The sequence below is a fragment of the Salmo salar genome, chromosome 11 (genome assembly GCF_965601325.2).
Source record: "Salmo salar chromosome 11, fSalSal1, whole genome shotgun sequence".
In the NCBI taxonomy this organism is placed as follows: Eukaryota; Metazoa; Chordata; class Actinopteri; order Salmoniformes; family Salmonidae; genus Salmo; species Salmo salar.
This window is the reverse complement of record NC_138301.1, coordinates 42,469,982-42,494,036: the sequence shown is the minus strand read 5'-3', so window position 1 is coordinate 42,494,036 and position 24,055 is coordinate 42,469,982. Positions and strand designations below refer to the sequence as shown.

General features: G+C 46.5%; 1 protein-coding gene across 7 annotated transcripts in view; it reads left to right on the top strand.

The window, feature by feature from the left end:
- Positions 1 to 12,024: 12,024 nt before the first annotated feature.
- Positions 12,025 to 24,055, top strand: part of LOC123725164 (transducin-like enhancer protein 3-B) — a 54,614-nt gene continuing 42,583 nt past the window's right edge. For 5 of the 7 annotated variants that reach the window (XM_045689574.2, XM_045689573.2, XM_045689572.2 and 2 more), the window contains exons 1-5: positions 12,026 to 12,481; positions 13,151 to 13,356; positions 14,520 to 14,620; positions 14,943 to 15,006; positions 16,721 to 16,765. In XM_045689574.2, coding sequence (XP_045545530.1) covers positions 13,333 to 13,356; positions 14,520 to 14,620; positions 14,943 to 15,006; positions 16,721 to 16,765 — 234 coding nt within the window. In that variant the 5' untranslated portion in view covers positions 12,026 to 12,481; positions 13,151 to 13,332. Of the gene's footprint in view, positions 12,482 to 13,150; positions 13,357 to 14,519; positions 14,621 to 14,942; positions 15,007 to 16,720; positions 16,766 to 24,055 lie in introns of all 7 variants that reach the window. The other 2 variants (XM_045689575.2, XM_082957954.1) reach the window with 1 other exon arrangement.

Below are 24,055 nucleotides of genomic sequence, written 5' to 3'. Positions count from 1 at the left end.
CAACAAACGGAGTTGTCTGCCTCATGTTCTTTTTAAATCTATTTTTATCCATTTGAAACTCATCCTTTTCCACGTCTCTGTCTTCATCCAGAACACCACATCACAGACCCTTATTTCAATGTGCGCCAGAATTTCCCCCTGCACATGAATACAGCAGTGGCTGCTAATGCCCCTCTCATACTGATTAATACGGAATCAGAATGGATGGGGTGTTTTGTGTGTGCTCTCTGAATAAGAGACTATGTGGGATGTGTTTCGGTGTGTGTGTGTGTGTGTGCGCTGGGTAGTGTGTGTGGTTGGATGGGGTTGGAGAAGAGTGTGTGTGTTTCTGTGTGTGTGTGTGTGCGCTGTGTAGTGTGTTTCTGTGTGTGTGTGTGGTTGGATGGGGTTGGAGAGGAGTATGTGAGTGAGTAGCCTCTTTGTCGTGACCCCTGGACTGTTGATCACGTTTTGTCACAAACTCATCTTCTCAGCCGGGGTGCTGGAGAGGCCGTGGAGTACCTCTGTCATTCACTGACAACACTTGAACCTGAGGCTGCCGCGTAGACAGAGGTCCCCCCCACAGAAAAAAAAAATCGCAATTAATGAGGGAAAGGTTTGAAGAGGGTGCCCTTGACTCTGCCTGTGACGGCTTAATTGTAATCGCCCACAAGCCCCCTGGCAACAACCTTCCCCGTTCAACGGCCCCCTGCACTTCTGATTGAACTGAAAGGTGTTTGGCATATTAAATGTACCTCTCACGTATGAGGTATAGCAGAACATCTGTTCTGTTCCGAGCCTCTGTACATTGTCAGGTAGCGAGGATAAAGAGGCCTTGATGCGACTGTATAGAAGCTACTGCTCGAATGGACTGTTAGAACCGCGGGAGGAGAACCGCTGGTAGAGGATTTAATACACATCTGTTATAGAAATCTGTATTTACTCTTGAGGGATGTGACCTCGGGGTTAATACTCTCTAGGTCCATTATTGCAGAGAGGAACAGCAGTGCTTCATGTCATGTATGTCTCTATACTTTATCTTGTCACTCCCAGTAGAGAGCTATCCTACAGGGACCCTCGTCTTCATTTAAGCCTGTTGTGACCACTGGGCCATGTTAATGTGACGGTGTGACAGGCGGAGGCACATCCTATGTGGAGGTACCCTGCTACATACCATGTACAACGCTCATTAGTGTCTCTGTATTCAGTAGAAACCATCATGCATTGCAACCATTATAGTTATCATACTGCATATCATTATTATGTCTATGCATAGTATAGGACATCTGGAGCGGGATAAATATGGTTTTGTGGAGTTGTGGCTATTCTGAGAAGAGATGCATGCATGTTTCCATGTCTAATGAATTACGTGTCTGTGTAATTTCCCCTCCCTCTCTTCCACAGTCATTTCTAAGGACTGCGATCAAATATGACCTTTATTAAGGCCTGCGATATCTGTACAGTGGGCTGCTGTTCTTCCTGCTGGCTCTCTGTCTGACTTTTGCAGATTCAGCAGTGTGTGAGGAAATTGTCTCCGGGACACTTGGGGGGGAAAAAAACTAATTTCAACATCCCCATCTCCAGCAGTAGATCATGCACACCATCTTAAAGTAGCATATCAAAAGGCCATGGATGAACGCCAGAGTCAGCCCATGTGTTGTAATCGAGGAGCTAGCCTAGCACAGTGCTGGCTGAGGTAGAGTGCATGTTGTGTTGTAGTCAAGGAGCTAGCCTAGCCTGCTACAGTGGTGGCTGATGTGTTGTAGTCAAGGAGCTAGCCTAGCCTGCTACAGTGGTGGCTGATGTGTTGTAGTCAAGGAGATAGCCTAGCCTGCTACAGTGGTGGCTGATGTGTTGTAGTCAATGAGATAGCCTAGCCTGGCATGCTACAGTGGTGGCTGAGGTAGAGTGGATGATGTGTTGTAGTCAAGGAGCTAGCCTAGCCTAGCCTAGTCTGCTACAGTGGCGGCTGAGATGATGGATGTGGATGATGCCCCAGTCCCTGCTCATGTGCGGTTCACAGAGGTGCCATCTGAACTCGACCAAAGCTCTTATCTCTAGCCTGATTGCTTTGTTCATCCCGTTCTCCGCATTGGTGTCTCAGAGTGGAGCTTGTGGTGGATTTCACGCCGATTGTGGGTCGGCGCCGATGCAACACTCCCGGGACTTTGCGTTCCGGACCTGACAGTATGGGCCATTATTAATCGCAGGGCATGCTGGGTAAAGAAATTAAGACAGGGCAGCCATGGTAGAAGCAAGACGCATTAAAGGGAGGCTTTTCAAAGTGAATGAAAAGGTGACCATTCAAGAATTCTCATCTTGTTAACATAATGCCGCCTTCAAAAAAAAAGAGGGGCTGAAAGCATTTCTCCTGCATAAATAATGCAAATGGGAGAAATACATTTTGCAACAGGTTAGGGTTCTGCTCATTTCTATTCAAAGCCTTGCAGCCTTCCCCCTCATATACATGAGGTTCCTAAAAGCCTCTCCTGGGAGTGCAAAGAGGTGGATGGCAGAGCGGAACAGAGGACCTTTTGTAGAAAAGATGAAAGATGAGAAAACTATTAGGTGCAGTCACAATTCTATTTTTCCTGTGTTATATATCATATTGTTTCAACAGCTGATGAAACTAACACTGTAAAAGTGTGAGAAAAAAAATGTAAATCAGTTTTATTTCCTGATAGTTGCTGGTTGAAAATAAAATCTACACAGAACCTTCTAATCAGCAGGTTTACATGGGCAGGAATTTCGGCTTTACATGGTGACATCACCATGTGGTAAATTGGTTGCTAGACCAATGTCAGCTAGTTTCCAGTTTTCTCCTCCCCACTCAGACCCCTCCTAGACAGACTGAGCAAAATTCCTGCTTGAGAAATAGTGTTTTCCCCTAAATAGCTACTTTTGCCCATTTTAATGGAAATCTATTACAGTAAGGCACTTAATTGTTACCCAGAAATGATTTGATATCGATATAAAAATGGCTGCATTGGGCCTCTACTCATTGTTGGGAGAGGGGACTTGGTCAGCCGGGGAAAAGCAATCAAGAAGCAGGGGCGAAATCTCCGCGGTTATTTGAGAAGTGGCCAAAAGCACTCGACATGGCAGGTCTCACCAGGTGCTCAGTGCTTCCCTCCAGTGGTGGGACACTTACAAGCATGTTTGCTCTTTCTATTCCTGATTCTCCCACAGACAACAGAATAGCTTACATTACCTGTCTCTCTTCCTTTTCATCAAGACCGCTAATTGAAAGGGAGATACCTAGTCAGTTGTACAACTGAATGCCTTCAACTGAAATGTGTCTTCCGCATTGAGGTACTTACATTTACATTTTAGTCATTTAGCAGACGCTCTTATCCAGAGCGACTTACAGTAGTGAATGCATGCATTTCATTTCATGCATTATTTAGTTTTTGTTTTGTACTGGCCCCCCGTGGGAATCGAACCCACAACCCTGGCGTTGCCCACACCATGCTGGCGTTGCAAACACCATGCTCTACCAACTGAGCCACAGAGCCAGATAGATCATGAAGGAAACTTGATAGATGCCGTGTACATGGTGGATACAGAGACACATAGTGGATGCAGAGCCAGATAGATGCAGTGTACATGGTGGATGCAGAGCCAGATAGATGCAGTGTACATGGTGGATGCAGAGCCAGATAGATGCAGTGTACATGGTGGATGCAGAGCCAGATAGATGCAGTGTACATGGTGGATGCAGAGCCAGATAGATGCAGTGTACATGGTGGATGCAGAGCCAGATAGATGCAGTGTACATGGTGGATGCAGAGCCAGATAGATGCAGTGTACATGGTGGATGCAGAGCCAGATAGATGCCGTGTACATAATGGATGCAGAGCCAGATAGATGCAGTGTATATGCTGGATGCAGAGCCAGATAGATGCAGTGTACATGCTGGATGCAGAGCCAGATAGATGCAGTGTACATGCTGGATGCAGAGCCAGATAGATGCAGTGTACATGCTGGATGCAGAGCCAGATAGATGCAGTGTACATGCTGGATGCAGAGCCAGATAGATGCAGTGTACATAAGGTGCGAGCGTGGCAGGACGGGGGCGGCCAGATAGATGCAGTGTGTACATAATGGATGCTGGATGCAGAGCCAGTCATCTCCAAGATCATGAAGGAAAGGAGACAAGGATCAGAACAAGGAAACCAGTTTACAGTATGGGAACATCGTTTCTCCCCCTGGAACTGGACAGACAGTATCCCCCCTGACTCTCAGAGCTTGTTTGGTGGTGGTGCTGCTGGATGTTTGCATGGTTTCAGTTTCCTCTCAGCGGGCCGTGTGATGAAACTTTGTAACCCCCACTAAGCCCTGGATGGGGTTATCAGCTGCCTCTCCAGGGGGGAGCTAAAGAGAAGTGCTGCCGGGGCCAATGCATTCCACCCCTGTGACATCATCAAATCCTGACAGCCTCCGCACTCCACTCCGTTAACTCTCCGTTGTCAACAACTGATTGAGGGTCAGTTCTCGGCCACCCTACTTCTAATCAGTTACCACTGTGAGCTGAACAGCTGAACTGGCCCATGGCCAGTTGATAAGCATGTGCAAACACGTTTCGCCCTTGCATTAGCGCCGGGTATCAGCATGGTGGCAGCATAGCCAAAGACCTTCAGCGGCGCATGGAGGGAGACACTCCACACACACTCCCTGTGACGAGACGACCCCAACTCTGAGAGTTAATTAAGGAGTGTTTAACCTCATCTGGGCTTTTATGACATGATGGACTGCGGAGTGACGACACTTTGGAGTGGCGGTCTGTCCAAGTGTCCTACACGATACTCTCCGGCAGCGCTGTTACACACACACACGCAGTAGAGACCCTTCTGTCTTCTGATTAGGCCTTGCTGTCGAATGCGCTAAGTGGGCTGCCACCACACAGGAGAGGGGCTTAAGAGGTTGGCGGCTGGTCTGCTGTTTAAGCTGGGCACCAACCATGTGGAAGAGATAGGAGAGAGATGTGTGAGAGAGGGAGAGAGAGAGAGATAGAGAGAGCGAGCGAGATGGGCCTTGGTGCAGCTCTCCAGACCAGCGATAAGTGGACCATGAAGTTAGGAGGGGCGTGAAAACAACCTGATAGCAGGATAGAAGCACTCAATGAAGTCAACATGCAACAACAAAAAGAAACCCCTGACAACAGCATTGCTTTTAAGAGGGCAGCTTGAAATGATCAACGCTGGAGGCCGTTGGCTGTGTGTGTGTGTGTGTGTGTGTCAGCGGGCTTGAGGTGTCAATGATGGGACAAGAGGAAGGGATGTAGAGGAAGCTTCCTCTAACTAACACGCTATTGAGGGAGTGGGGCACTACTCTGATTGATCCATATCAACAACACTAGTGTGTGTGTACTGCACTATGCTTGTGGGTGGTCTACATGATAAATACTAGGTCTTTGATCGCCTCACCAGATATTAGTGGAGATAACAATAGCTACAGTCATTATCCTTGTGTATTACAGATCTTCCTAATTTGTGATCCCAACTCCCTGGGGATGCTTGGGCGGTCTGAGATTACTGCCATGGAATAGTTGGTCATTAGTCGCTATTGATCGGCACAAATGATAGCCTTCTCGTTGGGCCGGGGGGCATGTGCCTGGCAAGTCTCAACGTTTACTGATGACCCATGAACAGCCGGACCAGTTGTTTTTACCCCAGGTGAAGTTCCCTTCTCATTTATCTCTCCCCTGCAAAACTCACTCACACACACATCTCCATTCTCTAGCCCCAGGCCTTAGGGGAATTGGTGCTGGGGCTTGTTCCCTTGGAAACCCCTTTCAGGGCTGTAATGACCTCACCAGTCTGGTGACCTGTGGAGAGAGAGTAATCTGAAGATGAGACCAGGGAAAGTGACAGAGATACCAGTGATATGTCAAGCTGTACTCACATACTGAGAAGATCACTCAATATCTAATACCATTTGACCGATCCAGATGTATTAGTCATGTTTTGTAGTGACAAAGCTGGATAAACAGAGATAATATGATCGCCAAAATATGGGATGGTAAACAACAGGGTGTGTGTACGTGTGTATGTATCCATTTGTGTATCTGTGTGTGTGTTTGTGAGTATAATAATTTTATGTGTGTGTGTCTGAGTGGGAGTATTTGTTTGGGTATGTGTTTCTACACACTCTCTCACACAGATTAGCTCCATCAATCCTTTGGCTTTGTGTGTCTATGGAACTTCTGCCTCCTCTTTTTAGCTGTGCCCCCTACCGTGTCACCGGGGGCTGTCAAATGGGGGGTGAGATAACCTGTTTGCGCTGCATTGAGGCCTAATTGATCCCCGAGGCCGTGGAGTTAAGCTCTTCTCAACATTGCTTGACTCCACAATGACTCGTCTGGGAGGGAGAAAACACCTGCTGGCTCACACCAGGGTGTTCCAATGACAGGCAAGACAGAGGGGGGGGTGTAAGGCCAGTAAAAGGAGGCCTCATCTGTCTTTCACATACAGATATAAGGGACAACATACTGAATGTTGATCTGCTGTTCGTTCGGTGCGGTCGTCTGCTGTTCGTTCGGTGCGGTCGTCTGCTGTTCGTTCGGTGCGGTCGTCTGCTGTTCGTTCGGTGCGGTCGTCTGCTGTTCGTTCGGTGCGGTCGTCTGCTGTTCGTTCGGTGCGGTCGTCTGACTGCTGAAATTTTCACGAGATACTACATGTAGAAATCGGTTTGCAAATTAGACAGCACTCTGTTCAGAAGTGCTAAGTACTCTCGGCCGACAAACACTAGCGGTGTGTCCGTGCCTTAAGGGGATTGGGAAAGGGAGAAAGAGGGGAGTCTTTACAATGGGCCTTGTTCCACAGGTGTGGGGATTGTTACGCGTTCACCGCAGGGGCTATTGAACTGCCTGCCAGGCTGGATGGGACCCAGGGGGACATGCTGGAAAAACAGGAAGAGATCAGGTGAGCCAAGGAGGTGCAGAAAGGGAAAGAAAGCGAGAGAGCTGTGTGCTGAGAGGAGAGGGGGTGGTGACAGACATGTCCCAAACACACCCTCAGTTCTGCTCAACCGCCCCGTGATTAGCATACCTTTGAGTAGGATCCATAAAAATTAAAGCCAAAGCTATTGAACGCCTGAAGCTTTCAATGTAAAGACGTTTTGAAACAACGGTGCACCAAGCGTTGCAAAAGCGGCCGCATTCTAAAGTGGATGTGTGGGTGTCGAGTGAGAATGTGTCGGCTCTCCAGCACCCGTACCCCCGCCCCCTCGCTCTCTGCGTTGCCGGCGGCGATAGCAGGGGTTGGCACTCCGGTATCGTCCCTGGCAAGTGGGTGAGGTGCTCCACCACCATCACACACCAGCTCCCTTTCACACTCCAGCTGGAGGACAGGAGGGTCACTTTGTTGACCTGCTTTTAAAGCCCCACCACTTGGACAGTAATCACCAAAAATAACACTGGCGCTCTAAAGAGCCTAACGCCCATTGGCCTGTGAATCGAGTCACACAACAAGCACTCCCAGAATGACTGTATTAATCACCAGCAACAACAGAGGTGGACCCTTTTGAAAGCATACATATTCAACTGCATTATGCTAAAAAGTCATTGAATGACCTGGCGCCGGGGCCCTGTGTGTTTCGATATCAAACCAGGGGAGGGGGTAAACAATAGTGTGCAAATAAATCAAATATGGCCGCCCAAGCCTCTGCAGTGCCAATAGAATTATTGGAATATAAAACTCATCCCCATATAAATGACATTGTGTTGAAGTGTTAAACACCATGATAGACCCCAATTCTACTCTATTATACAATTTGACAGTTTATAAAAAAGAACTGACTAAGGGATTCATTAGTAAAACAAAAAAGTAGCCAATTGAATCTGGGCATCTTGAACGTGTGAGACTTTGCACTTCGACCTCTCATTGGAGAATGTTGTTGCAATCTGAAAAAAAGTGTCTCGCTGAGAGAAAAATGAACATCCGAGTGAGCCGACCCCCCATACCAGCTAGAATGGAGAGTCTTCTCTTGCTCTGTGTCTCCTGAAGCAGCAGGCCCCATCTGAACCGAGGGCAGCTATTGATTCCTCTAACGATGTGGGAAAGAGCTCATTGTGACAGAGTTTTTCCAGGAGCCTCTTGTCCCCGTTTACCTTTAGTGCCTTAACGAATTGGCCTGATAGGCAGCTGTGTTTTCAAAAGGCTTACACGCCACAGGTTTCTTTGGAGAGGACGGCCTCTTTCATGGCAGGATTAGAGGCAAACCCATCAGCCCCAGATAGGATTCTCCGAAGGGAAATTCCTCAAGAACTGGCTTCACTTTTTGCGGCGTCTGTTTGTGAAATCTGGCCGTGTAAGATTAACAAATAGAGTCTCTCTGGTTGTTTTTTAAAATTTTATATAGGGATTTGATACAATCCGCACAGTGCACAGCCTTTGTAAAACATTTTTGGCAGTGAGGGCTTTGATAATGCTACTCCTTGTGTTTTTAAGATATGGCTAAGTGGCTGTTGATGTCAGAGAATGAGAATTGCAGAATGATAATTGGCTCCATTCCCCTAGTTCGCTCGACAGCAGCATTCGAACCAATGCGGGCCTGGGGCTTCTGCCAAAAGCCTCCATCTTTATTTTTTCCCCCTCCCTCCCTCGCTCACTTTTTTGTTGTTGTTTGGCGACACTGCTCATGTCTGCATTTGTCCCTTTTGATAAGGCTCTTTCATCCTGTTTGCATTGATTACTGGCTGACGAGTCACCCTGATACACTCGGGGCCCTATTCAGGCCGGCCTCGCTGCACACTGGGCCCATTGTGGCCAGGAATGTGTCTCCTTTCAGGGCCTGAGCCCGCCTATGAAAGCATGTCAATAATCCTGAGACAGCGGTGCTCCACAATACCCCGACTCGCCATGGAAATAAGGCCCTCATTTTCCGCTCCACTAAGGGGAGAGTGCTGGCTGGATAGGAGAGAGCAGACGGATGGACGCGAAACATCAAACCCCCAGCTCACCATCCCTGCTTCTGGGTGGGGGCGATAGCCTAGCTAAAATGGCATAATGCTAGCATTTAGCTAAATGAATATGTGCATGATCCACAGAGCGAGAGTGTATTGTGTGTGCTCTCGTAAAAATGAATCCAAAGTCCCCATTTGGTTACGTAATAAAAATTGCGAGAAATGTTGCATGAGTTAACGTAGCCCCTCCTACACTTCACAACTGAGGTCTCAATAAAAAAAATGTAAAAAAATGTTTTGGGCCTCATTTCAGGAAGTATCAGTTCTGAGATGATGGTAGTAGTGGCTGGAAGGAACCAGCAGTAGGCTTGGCCGTGAGACTGTGCTTTCGGCACCGGAGGTTTGTTTGAGTAGAGAGCGTAATTCTGCAGGCAGAACAAATGGGATTCTGGTCTTTAGCGGCCACTAAAACCACTGAAAACAGACATCTGTTCTATTAATTTGGGGGCTGGTTTGCGGGGGCCAGGTAGGGCTGTGGGAATCCAATTGTAAGCCTGGAGATGGAGTGAAAGAGGGAGGCCGATCATCGCTCTGCAAAGAATTAAAACCACCTCTGCAAATAGCCCCAGTGTGTGTAGAGCCCCGGGGTGGGAGTTTCACAGCGTCCATGGTTCCAGTGTAAATAAACAGTGCAGAGGTCTGCGAGGGTGGAGGGCCTCTTCTCCCAGAGGTGAAGCCCTGGCCTTTGTTGCCTCCTAATTCAGGCCACTCTTTATTGAGGATGAGGGAAAAGTGGGTCTCTGTGTGTGATATTAGAATGCAAGGTCCACCATGTACTTGTGTGTGTGTGTGTGTGTGTGTGTGTGTGTGTGTGTGTGTGTGTGTGTGTGTGTGTGTGTGTGTGTGTGTGTGTGTGTGTGTGTGTGTGTGTGTGTGTGTGTGTGTGTGTGTGTGTGAGAGAGAGATCAAGACTTTTAGGTCTTCTCCATGTTTTGAACTCCAACCACAGCGCACTTATGGCCAGGTAATGGTTTTCGTTGATCGTGCTTTTTTTTAAATGGAAACTGATCTGGGTTATTTACATAGTTTCTTTCCCATACTTTAGTAAAATTGGTAGACTAGCAGCCCTTTGGCCCAGTTTTACTATTTGGGGCCTTTTGTTATGCATTCGACCTCAGCCCAGAGTCTTTGTTCCAGCCCTCAACTAGCCCACGTGGGCCAGTCCAAAGTTTACAATGAGGTAGCCAATGAGGAGTGGTCATTTGCTCCCTCCTTTGAGGAATGACCCTGCTAGTCTCCCTGAGCGTAAACGTCTGAGGCATCCAATTAAAGTGGTGATATCTTCAGGCGTTTGAAGGTTCATCTGAAGCAAATGTCTTTAACTTAGAATTTACACATAGCTTACACTTTAAAATGTATACCATGTTTATTTTTCCTGCTTTCAGGTCTGCACAGATGTGGTAAAAAAAAAAAAAAAAAGATGGATTTTTCACATAGTGGAAAAGTCAGAATGAAATATTAGTTTGTTAACCATGTAAACTAGGTCGTTTTAGTGATGAAAAATATAGGCCCATTCCATATTTGACTTCTAGCATAATTCGCACTACTCTCTAGCGCGATGAATAATTTATTGATGTTGAGTAAACAGGAGCAATAATTAGGTTCACAGAGATGATGTCGACTTTGGTAATAAATCATTACCGTTATTTAGCAAACATGCTTATACCCTATATTTACATTTCTATAAGGCCATGAAGAACACTATCACGGCCTCATCCTGCTTGCTTATAGGCTAGCTTTCCAAAAACAAGGGATTAAAATGCATATAATCTCAAATTTTTGTTCTACGGAGGGAAAAAAAACAAACCCCAATGAAGACAGAAACTGTTGGCTGCAATGAGCCAATGTTAGAGCGAGGTAAATGCTTTGTTTTGCGGTAATACAAATGTATTCGGTGGAGGAGGGGGGGAATCAAACTGATATTTAGCCCCTACTAACTCCACCTCCCCCCCCCTCTTTTGTTTTATGCAAGGCTCTTTTTACCACATGGTAGTGACAGATTGTTTGAGCTGGAAGGAAAAGCCATTCGAAGCTAATTAAGCAGCCATTCCAGGGACTATTTGCAGGCAGGAGGGAGAGAAGCACAGGCATTTGTCAGCGCTGAGCCCCGCGTGGTATTGATTGACATCATGGGATCCTGACTGACAGCATTTGCTGCCTCTGGCCAATTGTAAGCGAGGAGGTAAGACAGCTGCACATCCATTGGATAACGAGCAGTGACGAGAAAGGGGAGCCCCACGTGGGGCTGAGTATAGCGAGCAACACGTGATAGGCTGACTTCCTCGGGGGCAGACATGTTGTACCTTTCAGCGTTGCCGATAAAAAAGCTTGTTGATGGTTGAGGTCTTATTAAAAATGTAGGTCGATCAAATCAGTCTGATCAATGAATACATTTAATCCCATTTTCTAGTATTCATATTAGACTTATTAAATTCAATCGTTCTTAATTATAGGCTTTCAAAACTATGTGATGGAGAAAAACATTCATTAAACACTACAGTCCTAAATGATTAAGCTATTTGTAGGCTGGATCTTCTAAGATAAACTATAGAACACATACTTTCTTCAGAGCACATTTAATGTGCTTGTGAGTTTCAGATTTCATAAACTGCAGTATAGCCTATTCTAAACGTTTAAATGAGACAAGTAATTAGCTGATATAGAAAAATAGTTGCTTAACTGCTAGGACACTTTTTAGTCCAGAAACGGCATGCTAGGCATTCAATTTGATTGTTACATTGTATCTAACATTATAGGAGATTTAAGCATGTGTGGCATGCTGCACATGCCCATGTCTGCATCACATGAGGGATTTAATATATCAATGATTAAAAGTCAAACAGTATATTCTGACATTTGTGGCAGAAACATTTATAATTACCTTTGTTTATTACAAGTTCGTCAATTGAATACCAGTTTAGATCCAAAATGGCGAATATATGATGTCATATATCACAGTCCAATGGGAACACAAGGGTACTATGTTCCCCACGTGGGACATCCCTCTCTGATAGGCCAATGCAGATAAACTCCTTCGGAGAATCCGATTGGCTTGTGAGAGGCCTTCTCGCGGCAGTTGAGTCCTCGTGTCAGTGCACAGTCTGTGTGTGGTACAGCAAGCGTTGGAGAAACTGGGTAAATCGAATGCAAGCAATTGCTTCGTTACAACATCCAACTTTTCTACGATTTAACATCTTTTAACTTACGAAATTGTATTTGGATTTACTAGAAGACTCGTCAATAATTGCATTAAGCCAAGAAAGGATTTCTTGGAAGTTTTATGCGGTCAACAACTCGTTCTAATCGACGGCTCTCCGACGTCGGATCGGAAAGGCATTGTCGAGGCAGGTCGTGCGGCGCCACGAGATCACCGAAGTTCCAAAGGGCTCGGCTGGGACAAGGATTCCATGTAACCAGCGATTACTTTTGGATCATTTTTTCATTCTCATAAGGAAGGTTACCAGCCGTGGATTGTGAAAATTCGTTCAACAGAGGGATTATTGCCGTCGTAGGGGAGGGGAATCAATCGAGACAAAGGTAAAGAAGAAGACCCGAGAAGAGCCCGCTAACAAGACGGGTGGTGTAGCTTTCATAGCTGGGCTACTTTGAAAACAGCAGTGTGTTTTATAACCAAGCTTGGTGGACTGAATGTCATAATCCCGCAGCCCGCTTTGTCAAATATTCAGTTTTCCAGTTGCGCTCGAACACTGCAGCTCGGCGAACAGCAAATTGTTACATTTGTTGCATAATACAAAACATGATACAATGTATCAACTTTGATTGTAGCGAGGCTGGTCTTTTTGGTTTGGGATAAATTGTTACCCGTGTTACGCGGCTATTGTATTTTTTCCGTCTGCTAGTGTAGCCTATTATCACTCTAGCGTGAAGGCTTGACACGCCAACAAACCTGTCAAACAAACCCATTTAGATATCACCATTTCCCAACATGCCGGAGAAATATTTGCAAATCAAGAATAGCGGCTTATTATGACATGTATTTTTGAGAGACGGACCAGGCGATGATATTGAGTTTAATTATAGAGGCTATAATCTGCATATGCCATTGACTAAATTCAGCAAGTATTTCCTTGCTGTCGTCACGAACATATTTTGAAGCTATGTGCGTGTTCCTATTGCCTACTCCATTAATTTGGCTAATATCCATTCTGTTGTGCTTTTTTGTTATGTTTGTTTGTGATGGTGAAGGGAAAGGGGCTTAAAATCAACATTAAAGATCGAGAGATCGGAGGGTCGAAGTGTTTTCTCCGCCGCGGAGGATTGGCATTGTCCGACCGCTTGTGCGCACAGGGAGGGGTGGCGGACTATCGCACATCTACTCGGATTACTGAAGTATCCCCCGATTTCCCTCAAAAAAGGATACATTCAAGATGTATCCACAGGGCCGGCATCCGGTAAGTATCCCAGCTCTTGAGATTATTCTGCGAATTAATGCAAATGTACCGCCTTCAAAATAATGATCTTGTCAGACACGAGCTCGTGATCTGCACCTTACTATTTATGGTCTGCACGTCGAGTAGCCTAGTCCCTCTGTTTATGGCACTCGACAACACGTTTCGACAGGAAACTGCAAATAAACAATCGATTCACGTATCATTATTATTATGAGCAGTTTTAATAACGAAATATGTAAGAGGGAAAAAAATATTTTCTGAGCGATTTTTTTTATTTTTTTTTACCCTCTAAATTCCTCCAAGCTGCTGCATTGAAGCAGTAGCGGATATGCTGTAATTATCAAGCTTACTGCACGGCATCATTGGCATGCATTGAATTCCTCACAAATCAGGTTGTGATTTCCCCTCCCTCTCTCGCTCTCCGCTCACCCCCCCTTCCCGTGCTCTTTGAGGACGGGCGCACTGACCCGCCTCTGTCATCGCACTCTTGAGTGATAGTGGTTCTTCCCACCATTATAAAAGTGGCCACCAGGCAGGGCTCAAGGGAACGTTTGGGTACCACACTGACAAACCACCATTCAGCAGCAGCAAAAATAATTTTACACGGAAGAGAGAGGCCTATAGGAGAGGGAGGCTAAAAAAGCATGATGAAGGATGGTGATACTATTTTGCCATCTTTCTGTTGCTATTGATTATAAATAGACTGTTATGCTATAGAAATGGGCTGAGCTCTAGGCGTTATGTGTTATAGTCTGTTATGTTATAGAAATGGGCTGAGCTCTAGGTGTTATAGTCTGGTATGTTATAGAAATGGGCTGAGCTCTAGGTGTTATAGTCTGGTATGTTATAGAAATGGGCTGAGCTCTAGGTGTTATAGTCTGGTATGTTATAGAAATGGGCTGAGCTCTAGGTGTTATAGTCTGGTATGTTATAGAAATGGGCTGAGCTCTAGGTGTTATAGTCTGGTATGTTATAGAAATGGGCTGAGCTCTAGGCGTTATGTGTTATTGTCTGTTATGTTATAGAAATGGGCTGAGCTCTAGGCGTTATGTGTTATAGTCTGGTATGTTATAGAAATGGGCTGAGCTCTAGGCGTTATGTAATGGGTGTGGCTGCACCACCACTTCATTGGGGTTATTGATATCAACACTGCTTTTCTCTAGGCACCACACCAACCAGGGCAGCCTGGCTTCAAGTTCACCGTGGCCGAGTCCTGCGACAGGATCAAAGACGAGTTTCAGTTCCTGCAGGCCCAGTACCACAGGTAATGACATCCACTTTTAGAGGATGTACTTCAACTGAAAGAACTGGGCTAGGCTACTCATGATCAATCTAGTTAGATATCTGCTAACACTGGGTTTTACATGGCATGTTTGTTATGGGAAATGTGAAGGTGCTGTTGGTACTATCAAGTTGATTTTGGGTATGTAGAATTTAGATTTTGCACATGGTACAATTATATTGAGTGATTATGGTGTATTGTGTTTTTAACCTTAGATTTCTGTGAATTGGACTAGCACGTATTAATTATGTAATAAAGCATAAATATTGGCTAATAATAATGGACCATATTTCTCCTCTTTCAGTCTCAAAGTGGAGTACGACAAACTGGCCAATGAGAAGACAGAGATGCAGCGTCACTATGTCATGGTAAGAATATCACACTACATACATGTACAATAACTTCCTGGAACTAAAACCCTGCATGTGATGGTTAGTAAGATGTGTTATTATTTTCCCTCGGATGAAACGTTAGCAACCGTGTTTGTTTGCAGAGGCAATTTGAGTGATTATTTTTGGGTGCATTTGAGATTGTTGATCATCCCTGTGTGGTGATTGGCCAGAAAGGGACATTGGGCCTCCTGTGATTGGAGGAAATGTGTGTGTGCGCCTATGGGGTTTGTTGTGAATCTCCACCAGAGGTCAAATGTCCGGCCGTTGATAACAGGGTGTGATTGGGGCGGGTCATAATGGCTCCATGGCCTCTTTTATGCCCCTGACCCCCTAAGGGTTAATGACTGGCCTGCTGGCTTTGTGTGTGAAGCTGATTATTTAGGGCAGTATTGTCCCAGGGTGAGCTATGGCCTATGGGCCTTCACATACCCAGGGCCTTTCTGACACATCCAGGGCCTTCTAAGACACCCAGGGCTCTCATTAAGGATGGAGAGAGGGGGGGTAGAATGGACCCCCCTGGCAAAGTAGACAACTAGTTAGTCAAGGTGGAGTATGACATATTTTAGCCTAGCTGTTTAGCGGTGGCCTCTTATCTGGGATGACTTGCAGACAATACTGTGGCCTATGGCTGAATGACCTCATCAAGTAGAGGACATAGTAAAGTATTACCATTAAAAAACAAATAGCAGTATTAACCTTTACATTGTTGCCATTTTAGAACGTGACTTAACTCTAAAACAACAGCTCCAGCTGATCCACGTTCAAACATTCCTTTTTTAAATCATTTTTTCATTTTCAAAGCCCCCATGATCAAATAGAACTTGTAAGTGTAGATGGTACAAAGTTATTTGTGCCTGAGTATTTACTGTCAAGCTACAACATTGATCCAACTCAGAGCCTAGCTGATGTTCTGGGTAACACAAGAAGGGCTGGTGAATGAATGGAAAATAACCAGTCAGTCCCTAGACATGATGTAACAGAGGCCAAACTCTGAGCTGAAGCCCCGCGCATATAAACTCCTCTTATCTTATTTGTCCACGCCAGGATTGACTTTAACCAAACGCACTGGTACTTTAGTTAAACATTATTTCTTTATTCTGAGGAAACACATGCACCGGTTTAGCGGTAGTGTGTGAGAGGGGGGTTGTTAGATAAACAGGATGGACTAACTAGGCCTCATCTGGCAGCCGCCGGTTCACGCCCTCATAGTGCGTATCGCTACAGATGTCTAATCTACGATTGACAACAATCTATTTGTTTTGAAAGACTCGTATTTCACCAGACTGATTGAGTTAGCAACTTAGCATTTTCAAATCGGACTGTGCTCAAAAGAAGTGGATTGGTGTCCTGTAGCTTAGCATTTACCCTATCCTCTCAGACACGGTTCACCTTGCTCACCCCCTAGACTCCCAAAAAGAGCTGGAAGAACAAAGAGAGGGATAGAAATAGAGGGATCACTACAGCCTTTGAGCCGGCCTGGGTGGAGGATTTGAAGTGTTAATCAGTAACGGCTAGGACAGCTAGTTCTCTCCCCTAGCCCTGCTCAGGAGTCCAGCATTCTGACATGCACACTGGCTCCCATGGAAAACTCAGCTTGTTTTCATTTGTCCACTATTTACCTTTTTTGATATTCTAACTAGTAAATGAATGGGATATGAATGTTTCTATATGTGACTCTTGTCTTTTCCAGTACTATGAGATGTCCTATGGGCTGAACATTGAGATGCACAAACAGGTATGTAGCATTATCCTCATCTGTCTACTTTGAAAGAGTGGTTGTTAGCGTATGGGGCCTCTATCAGTCCAGCGTATGGGGCCTCTATCAGTCCAGCGTATGGGGCCTCTATCAGTCCTGGTGTCTGTCAGTTAAATGAAGGAAGATGGGGACATCAGCTTGTGAGTCATTGGGTATGTTTACATGCACAGTAATAATGTGATATTAAACTATGTCAGTAGGCACATGGTTTTCTGAGCAATCTTTAGACTTATTAGGACATGTAAACACCGGTGTTCCAGTGGTGTATTTGATCTGCGCCTGTGCTGGCACCAGCCGAGAGCCTCCCTCTTTAGCGCCAGACAAGTGAGTTCTGAACAACTGAATGCATCTGTCTTAGAAGTAGTTTTCCCATACAAACTTTATGTCCAAACTCAGAATCAAATCTGCTTCCCAAAAATAACATGGTCGCTGTGGTATAAGGTTTATTTTGATTGGTGATTTTCTGCATTTATCAGAGTGCCATCAGGTAGCCTGATTTGATGGCTCCATGAAAACAGGATTATTATTATTATTAGGGAAATTAGTTTTTCTTGCAAAGCATGTAAATGTTTTAATCAAACTATTATATTAATCTGATTATTCCCAAATAATCACACAGTGTGCATGTAACATACTCATTATGTCTGACACATTGTGGTCTGTCTGTCTGTAGGGGATTGGAAAACAAGAGCTTTGACTGTTCAATGACACAGACACACAACCTTAGTCGATCCCCTCAGTCTTAAATGCTTCTCAGTCACAGACAGACACCTCACGTTCTCATTGCCTCCTGACAAACACACGCACACATACAAGACCTTAGTCTATGCCCTCAGTCATATACACTCCTCAAAGTAACACATGCACACACACACACACACACACACACACTGACTCCCTTCCTGTCTGTGAAAACGCTGACGGGCTAAACAGCGAGCGGGGCAGGCGGCCTGATGGGGCTGCTTTGATAAGATTAAAGTGAAGTCTGGCAAGGATTGAGTGTGTGTGTATGTGTGTGTTTCTCCCAGTGACGAGTCTGACTCACTAAAGGCAGCATGCAGAGCCAGCCAGCCAGTCTAAAACCTCATTAGGTCAGCTGCCTCTCAGCAGAAAGTATTAATCAGCAGTAGAAGCCAACCAGAGGGCTGCCTCCCTCAGCCTGGCTGTGAATGGAGGAGACATTAGACCTGCCTCACTACTGGAGAAACAGCCAAAATGGCCGCCTTAGAGAGGAAGGGGGAACAGTGCTCAGTCAAACAGTCTGTCAATATCCACCGGGCCGTGAAGCGGGCTTTTTAGTGGCGAGGTGATTTGTGGCATCTATCACAGTCTTCTCTAGTCTCCCTCTGGTTCCTTTCATCTCTCTTCTGTCTTTTCTAGTTTCTCGCTCTTTCCTTGTTGTTTATTTTTCTCCTCTTCACCCCCCACCCCACCCCCTTCTCAGTGTGATGTGACGTGAGAGATGGGCTGTGCCAGTGTGTCATTAGCACTGTAATATGATGTATGAACATGGCCTTTAGGCAGGCTGGTCGAGGAGGAGGGGATGGGCTTTAGGCAGGCTGGTCGAGGAGGAGGGGATGGGCTTTAGGCAGGCTGGTCGAGGAGGAGGGGATGGGCTTTAGGCAGGCTGGTCGAGGAGGAGGGGATGGGCTTTAGGCAGGCTGGTCGAGGGGATGGGCTTTAGGCAGGCTGGTCGAGGGGATGGGCTTTAGGCAGGCTGGTCGAGGGGATGGGCTTTAGGCAGGCAGCATATTATTCCCCCTGCTCTGAGTAGGATTTACTTGGTAGTGGAGGAAACATGGTTATCTGTCTTTGCCCCCTTTTTCAGTGGAGCTAGTTTGTGTGTGTGTGTGTGTGTGTGTGTGTGTGCTCCTTTCAAACACACATGGATATGTGTATATACAAAGCTGCATGTACATAATATAAATATAGTCTAACACATCCTGGCGGCGCCCCGGGTGGGTAGGCGGCGCCCCGGGTGGGTAGGCGGCGCCCCGGGTGGGTAGGCGGCGCCCCGGGTGGGTAGGCGGCCATGGGGGTGATTTTGTTTTGACAGAGCGCTTATGATGTGGCGGCGTGGGGTGTCAAGGGTGTTGCGGGGCAGAGATAATCACCCTCGCTTCGCTGTCAATAAGTGATTTTAATTAGTGCAGCTCATTAGGCTGCCACGGCAACGAGGCCCGCTGAGCGCTGTGTCTCTGTGTGTCAGTGTGAGGAGTTCAGAGGTTACTCCATCTTATTCGCTGCTTAGTCTCTCTCTCTCATATTTTCTCTCTCATATTTTCTCTCTCATATTTCTCTCTCTCATATTTTCTCTCTCATATTTCTCTCTCTCATATTTCTTTCTCTCATATTTCTTTCTCTCATATTTCTTTCTCTCATATTTTCTCTCTGTTGCTCTGATTGACAACCTGGGCTTTCTTCCTCAGGCGCTCAGTTTTTCCACTGTGTTTGCTCAATTCCTCCCCTGCTTGTCGATAACGAGGCTTCACAGAGAGGGAGCTTTATTTAGGGAAGTCCTGTTTGTGGCCTGAGTGGGAGGGAGAGAGGTGTGTGTGTGTGTGTGTGTGTGTGTGCAAGGGAGAGCTTGTTCAAATGAATAATTTCCACAGGATTCTAGGAATTGTTTGCCAAGGTGATGATAGTCGACTTGTCTGTGAGCCAAAACAAACGGCCTGGGAGAACACACATGGATGGAGGTTACTAGTGTCTGTGAAACGTGCTTCATCATTCTGGTCAGCCTGGATCTGCTGCTACACTCCCACAAGACCATGAAGGTCTCGTTGAAGCCGTTTTGTGTTACAACCACCCCACTGGGTTTTATGTGTCAGTCAGAATGCTGATCCAGTGGAATGGACAAGTACCTGGTTGCAGGGATAATTAAAGGAAATATTGTGTGTCTGTCTGTTCTTCAGGCCCCTAAAGAACTTAGTGATTTGTAGAAAAATAGCAACAATTTTATTTGCTCCGTGTGTGTGTGTGTCAGTCAGGTTCCAGTAGCATCTGTTTGTCAGGTCTCAGTCGTGTGTCCCTGCCTATTAGGAGTAGCCCCTGGCCCTGCTCCCAGCCAATCAACAGGGAGGTAAATGCATACATCAATAAACTGTTAGTCCCCGATCTACTGCACATGAACAGTGAGGGGTTGGGAGGAGGGATCTGCTGCACATGAACAGTGAGGGGTTGGGAGGAGGGATCTGCTGCACATGAACAGTGAGGGGCCGGGAGGAGGGATCTGCTGCACATGAACAGTGAGGGGCCGGGAGGAGGGATCTGCTGCACATGAACAGTGAGGGGCCGGGAGGAGGGATCTGCTGCACATGAACAGTGAGGGGCCGGGAGGAGGGATCTGCTGCACATGAACAGTGAGGGGTTGGGAGGAGGGTTCTGCTGCACATGAACAGTGAGGGGCCGGGAGGAGTGATCTGCTGCACATGAACAGTGAGGGGCCGGGAGGAGGGATCTGAGGGGCTGCTACTGCGGCAGAGGATTGCAATGATGGCCGAGTAGCGTGACGTCTTTGAGACGGATAGGGAAATGTGTGTGTGGATCATAAACCACTGTGGCTCTCTCATTCAGCGTGTGACACTGACTCCCTGTCACCAGTTGTTTTCCTGCCAATTGAAACCTCATCAGTCTCGTCCTCTCGCCACTCGGCTAGCGGCTTCCAGCGACAAACAGGCAAATGGTTTTCAACACAGAGCTATTGACAGGGCCATCCTCTGAGAGGCCTCTATACTAGCAGCACCAGACAGCTCTGAGCCAGAGTACCTGTAATTGTGGAGCCGGAGTGAACAGCCTTTACCGCCACGCCGCTCAAGGGCTTGGTTTTCATTGGCTTAAAGTGACAATACCCTATTTTATCTGCCTCCTGGCCTAAAAGCTGTTGGTGTTGAGTCGACGCCGTGCGTGCGTACACTCTGGAAATTGGACCCATTAGGTGCTCAGCAGTCTGTCTTCCCACGTCGTCAACACTCGTTGGCACCATTTTGTTTCTCTGGTCTCCAACATATGAATGTGATGGGGGGGTTCTATACAGTTATGTATTGGGATAATATTGTATTAGAAGGTCCCTGGCAATTCCCAGCCCCTGGTGTTATGAGGTAGAATTATTTACTGAACGAGTGTAGTGAAACCATAAGTAGATCTTCGACAAGTGTTCATAAAATGACATCTGACTAGTATTCTACTGAATCTCTGCTACTTGTCCCTCTGTGTTTACTGGGTAGTGATTCTCTCCTGACATCTGAGTAGTATTCTACTGAATCTCTGCTACTTGTCCCTCTGTGTTTACTGGGTAGTGATTCTCTCCTGACATCTGAGTAGTATTCTACTGAATCTCTGCTACTTGTCCCTCTGTGTTTACTGGGTAGTGATTCTCTCCTGACATCTGAGTAGTTTTGGCCTTTTGACAGCCGATATAAGTGTTTCTTTCTGTGTCTCTTTTGAATGGCGTTCCCTGGATGCTTTTGGTCAGTCGGTATCTTAGGCCTTTTCAAAGGAGAGAGGATGCCTGCCTCTGGAGAAAAGACAAGATTAGTGACAGTTGCTGCTCAAGGATTTCTTACCCCTGGTTTGTGTTTGAGTATTTATAGAGTACTTTCCATACATTCTGTTCATACATTTTTCTACTTTTTCTACATTCTGGTCGGAGCCAGGAGTACCTCACCAGCTGACCAGAACAGGAACAGGTACTCCAGAGTCGACGTTAAGGTCGGGAGAACGTTCCAGGAATGTTGTAACCTGGACGAACCCTAAAGGCAACACGCCGTTGGTGAGGTCACGGCTGTCTGAGCACCTGGTGTTCCAGCTCGGCTTGTGCCAGCGAGCCGCTCATCCAGAAAGAACAGCATGTTTACTCAACTCAGAGCGCGTTCCAATTCCAATCCATGCAAGTCCCTTTATATGAGGAGTAGTGAATGAACAGTAGAAAATGGTGGCTGTTTTGTCTATTGTGCATGTTATGTGTAGTGTGGTTGAATCGCGGAGGATATTTGGTTGTTAGGTTGAGTCAGCCTCTACAGATCTAGCTGTGTGTCTCTTCTTGTTTCCAGGGATGAAGACAAGTCACCCCCCGCGCTCCCCTCCTCCTCCCTCTTATCCCCCATTCATTTCTCCCTCTGATCTGATCGACAGCCCAGAAAAATTCTATTTAATGACCTGCCTCTGCGCGTAATATGATTTTACAGCCTGCTATGGTCAAGCCCAGGCCCAATTTACATAATGATCACCACCGCCAGACAGGGCCTGCTGGGCCGCCGTTGCCCTGGCAACAGGAGAGAGAGGGGACAGGAATAGGAGGATGTAGATGGAGGGATTGGAGGAGGGGAATGAGATGTGAGGGGAGTCTGCCTGGGGTTAAGGGGGTTGTGAGTTCCTGACAGGTCAGAATGGGTCTCTCTCCCCCCACACCCTCTTCTTTCTTCCGTCCTTCCTTCCTTCCTTCCTTCCTTCCTTCCTTCCTTCCTTCCTTCCTTCCTTCCTTCCTTCCTTCCTTCCTTCCTTCCTTCCTTCCTTCCTTCCTTCCTTCCTTCCTTCCTTCCTTCCTTCCTTCCTTCCCCCCGAGTCAAACAGAAGTGACACCACAGCAGGGCAAAAGGCCACTACCACCCCCTTTTTCTTCCATCCCCTCTTTACTATTAAACGAGGTAAAATGAGAGGAATGCGTGAAGAAACAAAGGAGAAAGCCCCCGTCTCTCTGTCCCACGCTCACATACACCTGCTGGGCCATCTGCCCCACAATCCATTAGTTCTTCTCTCCCCAACACAGTCAAATTAGATTAGCTTAGTGTCAAGTCTCTCCCTCTGTTGCTCTCTGGAAATAAGTTAGGAGGAAAAGGGTTGTGTTTTGGCGACTATGTCTGTGGATATCCAAGAGCAGCAGAACTGTATCCAGCCCTCCAAATGTGGGGCTCTAAAGTGCTCTGTCTGAATCAGGCCCGAGGTATTGTCCCCCCCCACCCGCTCTATACCAATGATGTTGGTGATAGATATTGCTAGTCAGCCAGCCTCCCCTCTCCTTTCTCTCCCTGTCTTCAGTGAAATGGCTGTGTAGTAATTGTGAAGTATTACCCTGGTTTGTCTTCCTCCTCCCAAATGGTATTATCATATTTCAAACAGCTAATGAAATAAGGCCAGCTGTCTAATGGATGTGGGATAGAGGGAGACCAGATCTGGTTTGTTTTAAGGAGAGCTTCTCTCCCATTCATTTCAGTCAAGAGTAATGGGACATCCGGGGTCTAGATGGACTCTGTAGTGGACTGAGGGATTTAAGTGTGTGTGAGGCCCTTGCTGTGTTATCAAGCATAGTGGTGTGTGTGTGTGTGTCTGTCTATGTTCAACCAACCAAAACTGAAATGGTTTCTTGGAAGGTGCGGTGGAGGTGTAAACATTGACATTGTCATCTTCTCTGTGTCTGTTAGTAATCCAAGCTGGCTGCTGATGTAGTCCTCTCTCTCTCTCTGTTAGTAATCCAAGCTGGCTGCTGATGTAGTCCCCCCTCTCTCTCTGTTAGTAATCCAAGCTGGCTGCTGATGTAGTCCCCTCTCTGTTAGTAATCCAAGCTGGCTGCTGATGTAGTCCCCTCTCTCTCTCTCTCTGTTAGTAATCCAAGCTGGCTGCTGATGTAGTCCCCTCTCTCTCTCTGTTAGTAATCCAAGCTGGCTGCTGATGTAGTCCCCTCTCTCTCTGTTAGTAATCCAAGCTGGCTGCTGATGTAGTCCCCTCTCTCTCTGTTAGTAATCCAAGCTGGCTGCTGATGTAGTCCCCTCTCTGTTAGTAATCCAAGCTGGCTGCTGATGTAGTCCCCTCTCTCTCTCTCTGTTAGTAATCCAAGCTGGCTGCTGATGTAGTCCCCTCTCTCTCTCTCTCTGTTAGTAATCCAAGCTGGCTGCTGATGTAGTCCCCTCTCTCTCTGTTAGTAATCCAAGCTGGCTGCTGATGTAGTCCTCTCTCTCTCTCTGTTAGTAATCCAAGCTGGCTGCTGATGTAGTCCCCTCTCTGTTAGTAATCCAAGCTGGCTGCTGATGTAGTCCCCTCTCTCTCTCTCTCTCTCTCTCTCTCTCTGTTAGTAATCCAAGCTGGCTGCTGATGTAGTCCCCTCTCTCTCTCTCTGTTAGTAATCCAAGCTGGCTGCTGATGTAGTCCCCTCTCTGTTAGTAATCCAAGCTGGCTGCTGATGTAGTCCTCTCTCTCTCTCTCTCTGTTAGTAATCCAAGCTAGCTGTTGATGTAGTCCCCTCTCTCTCTCTGTTAGTAATCCAAGCTGGCTGTT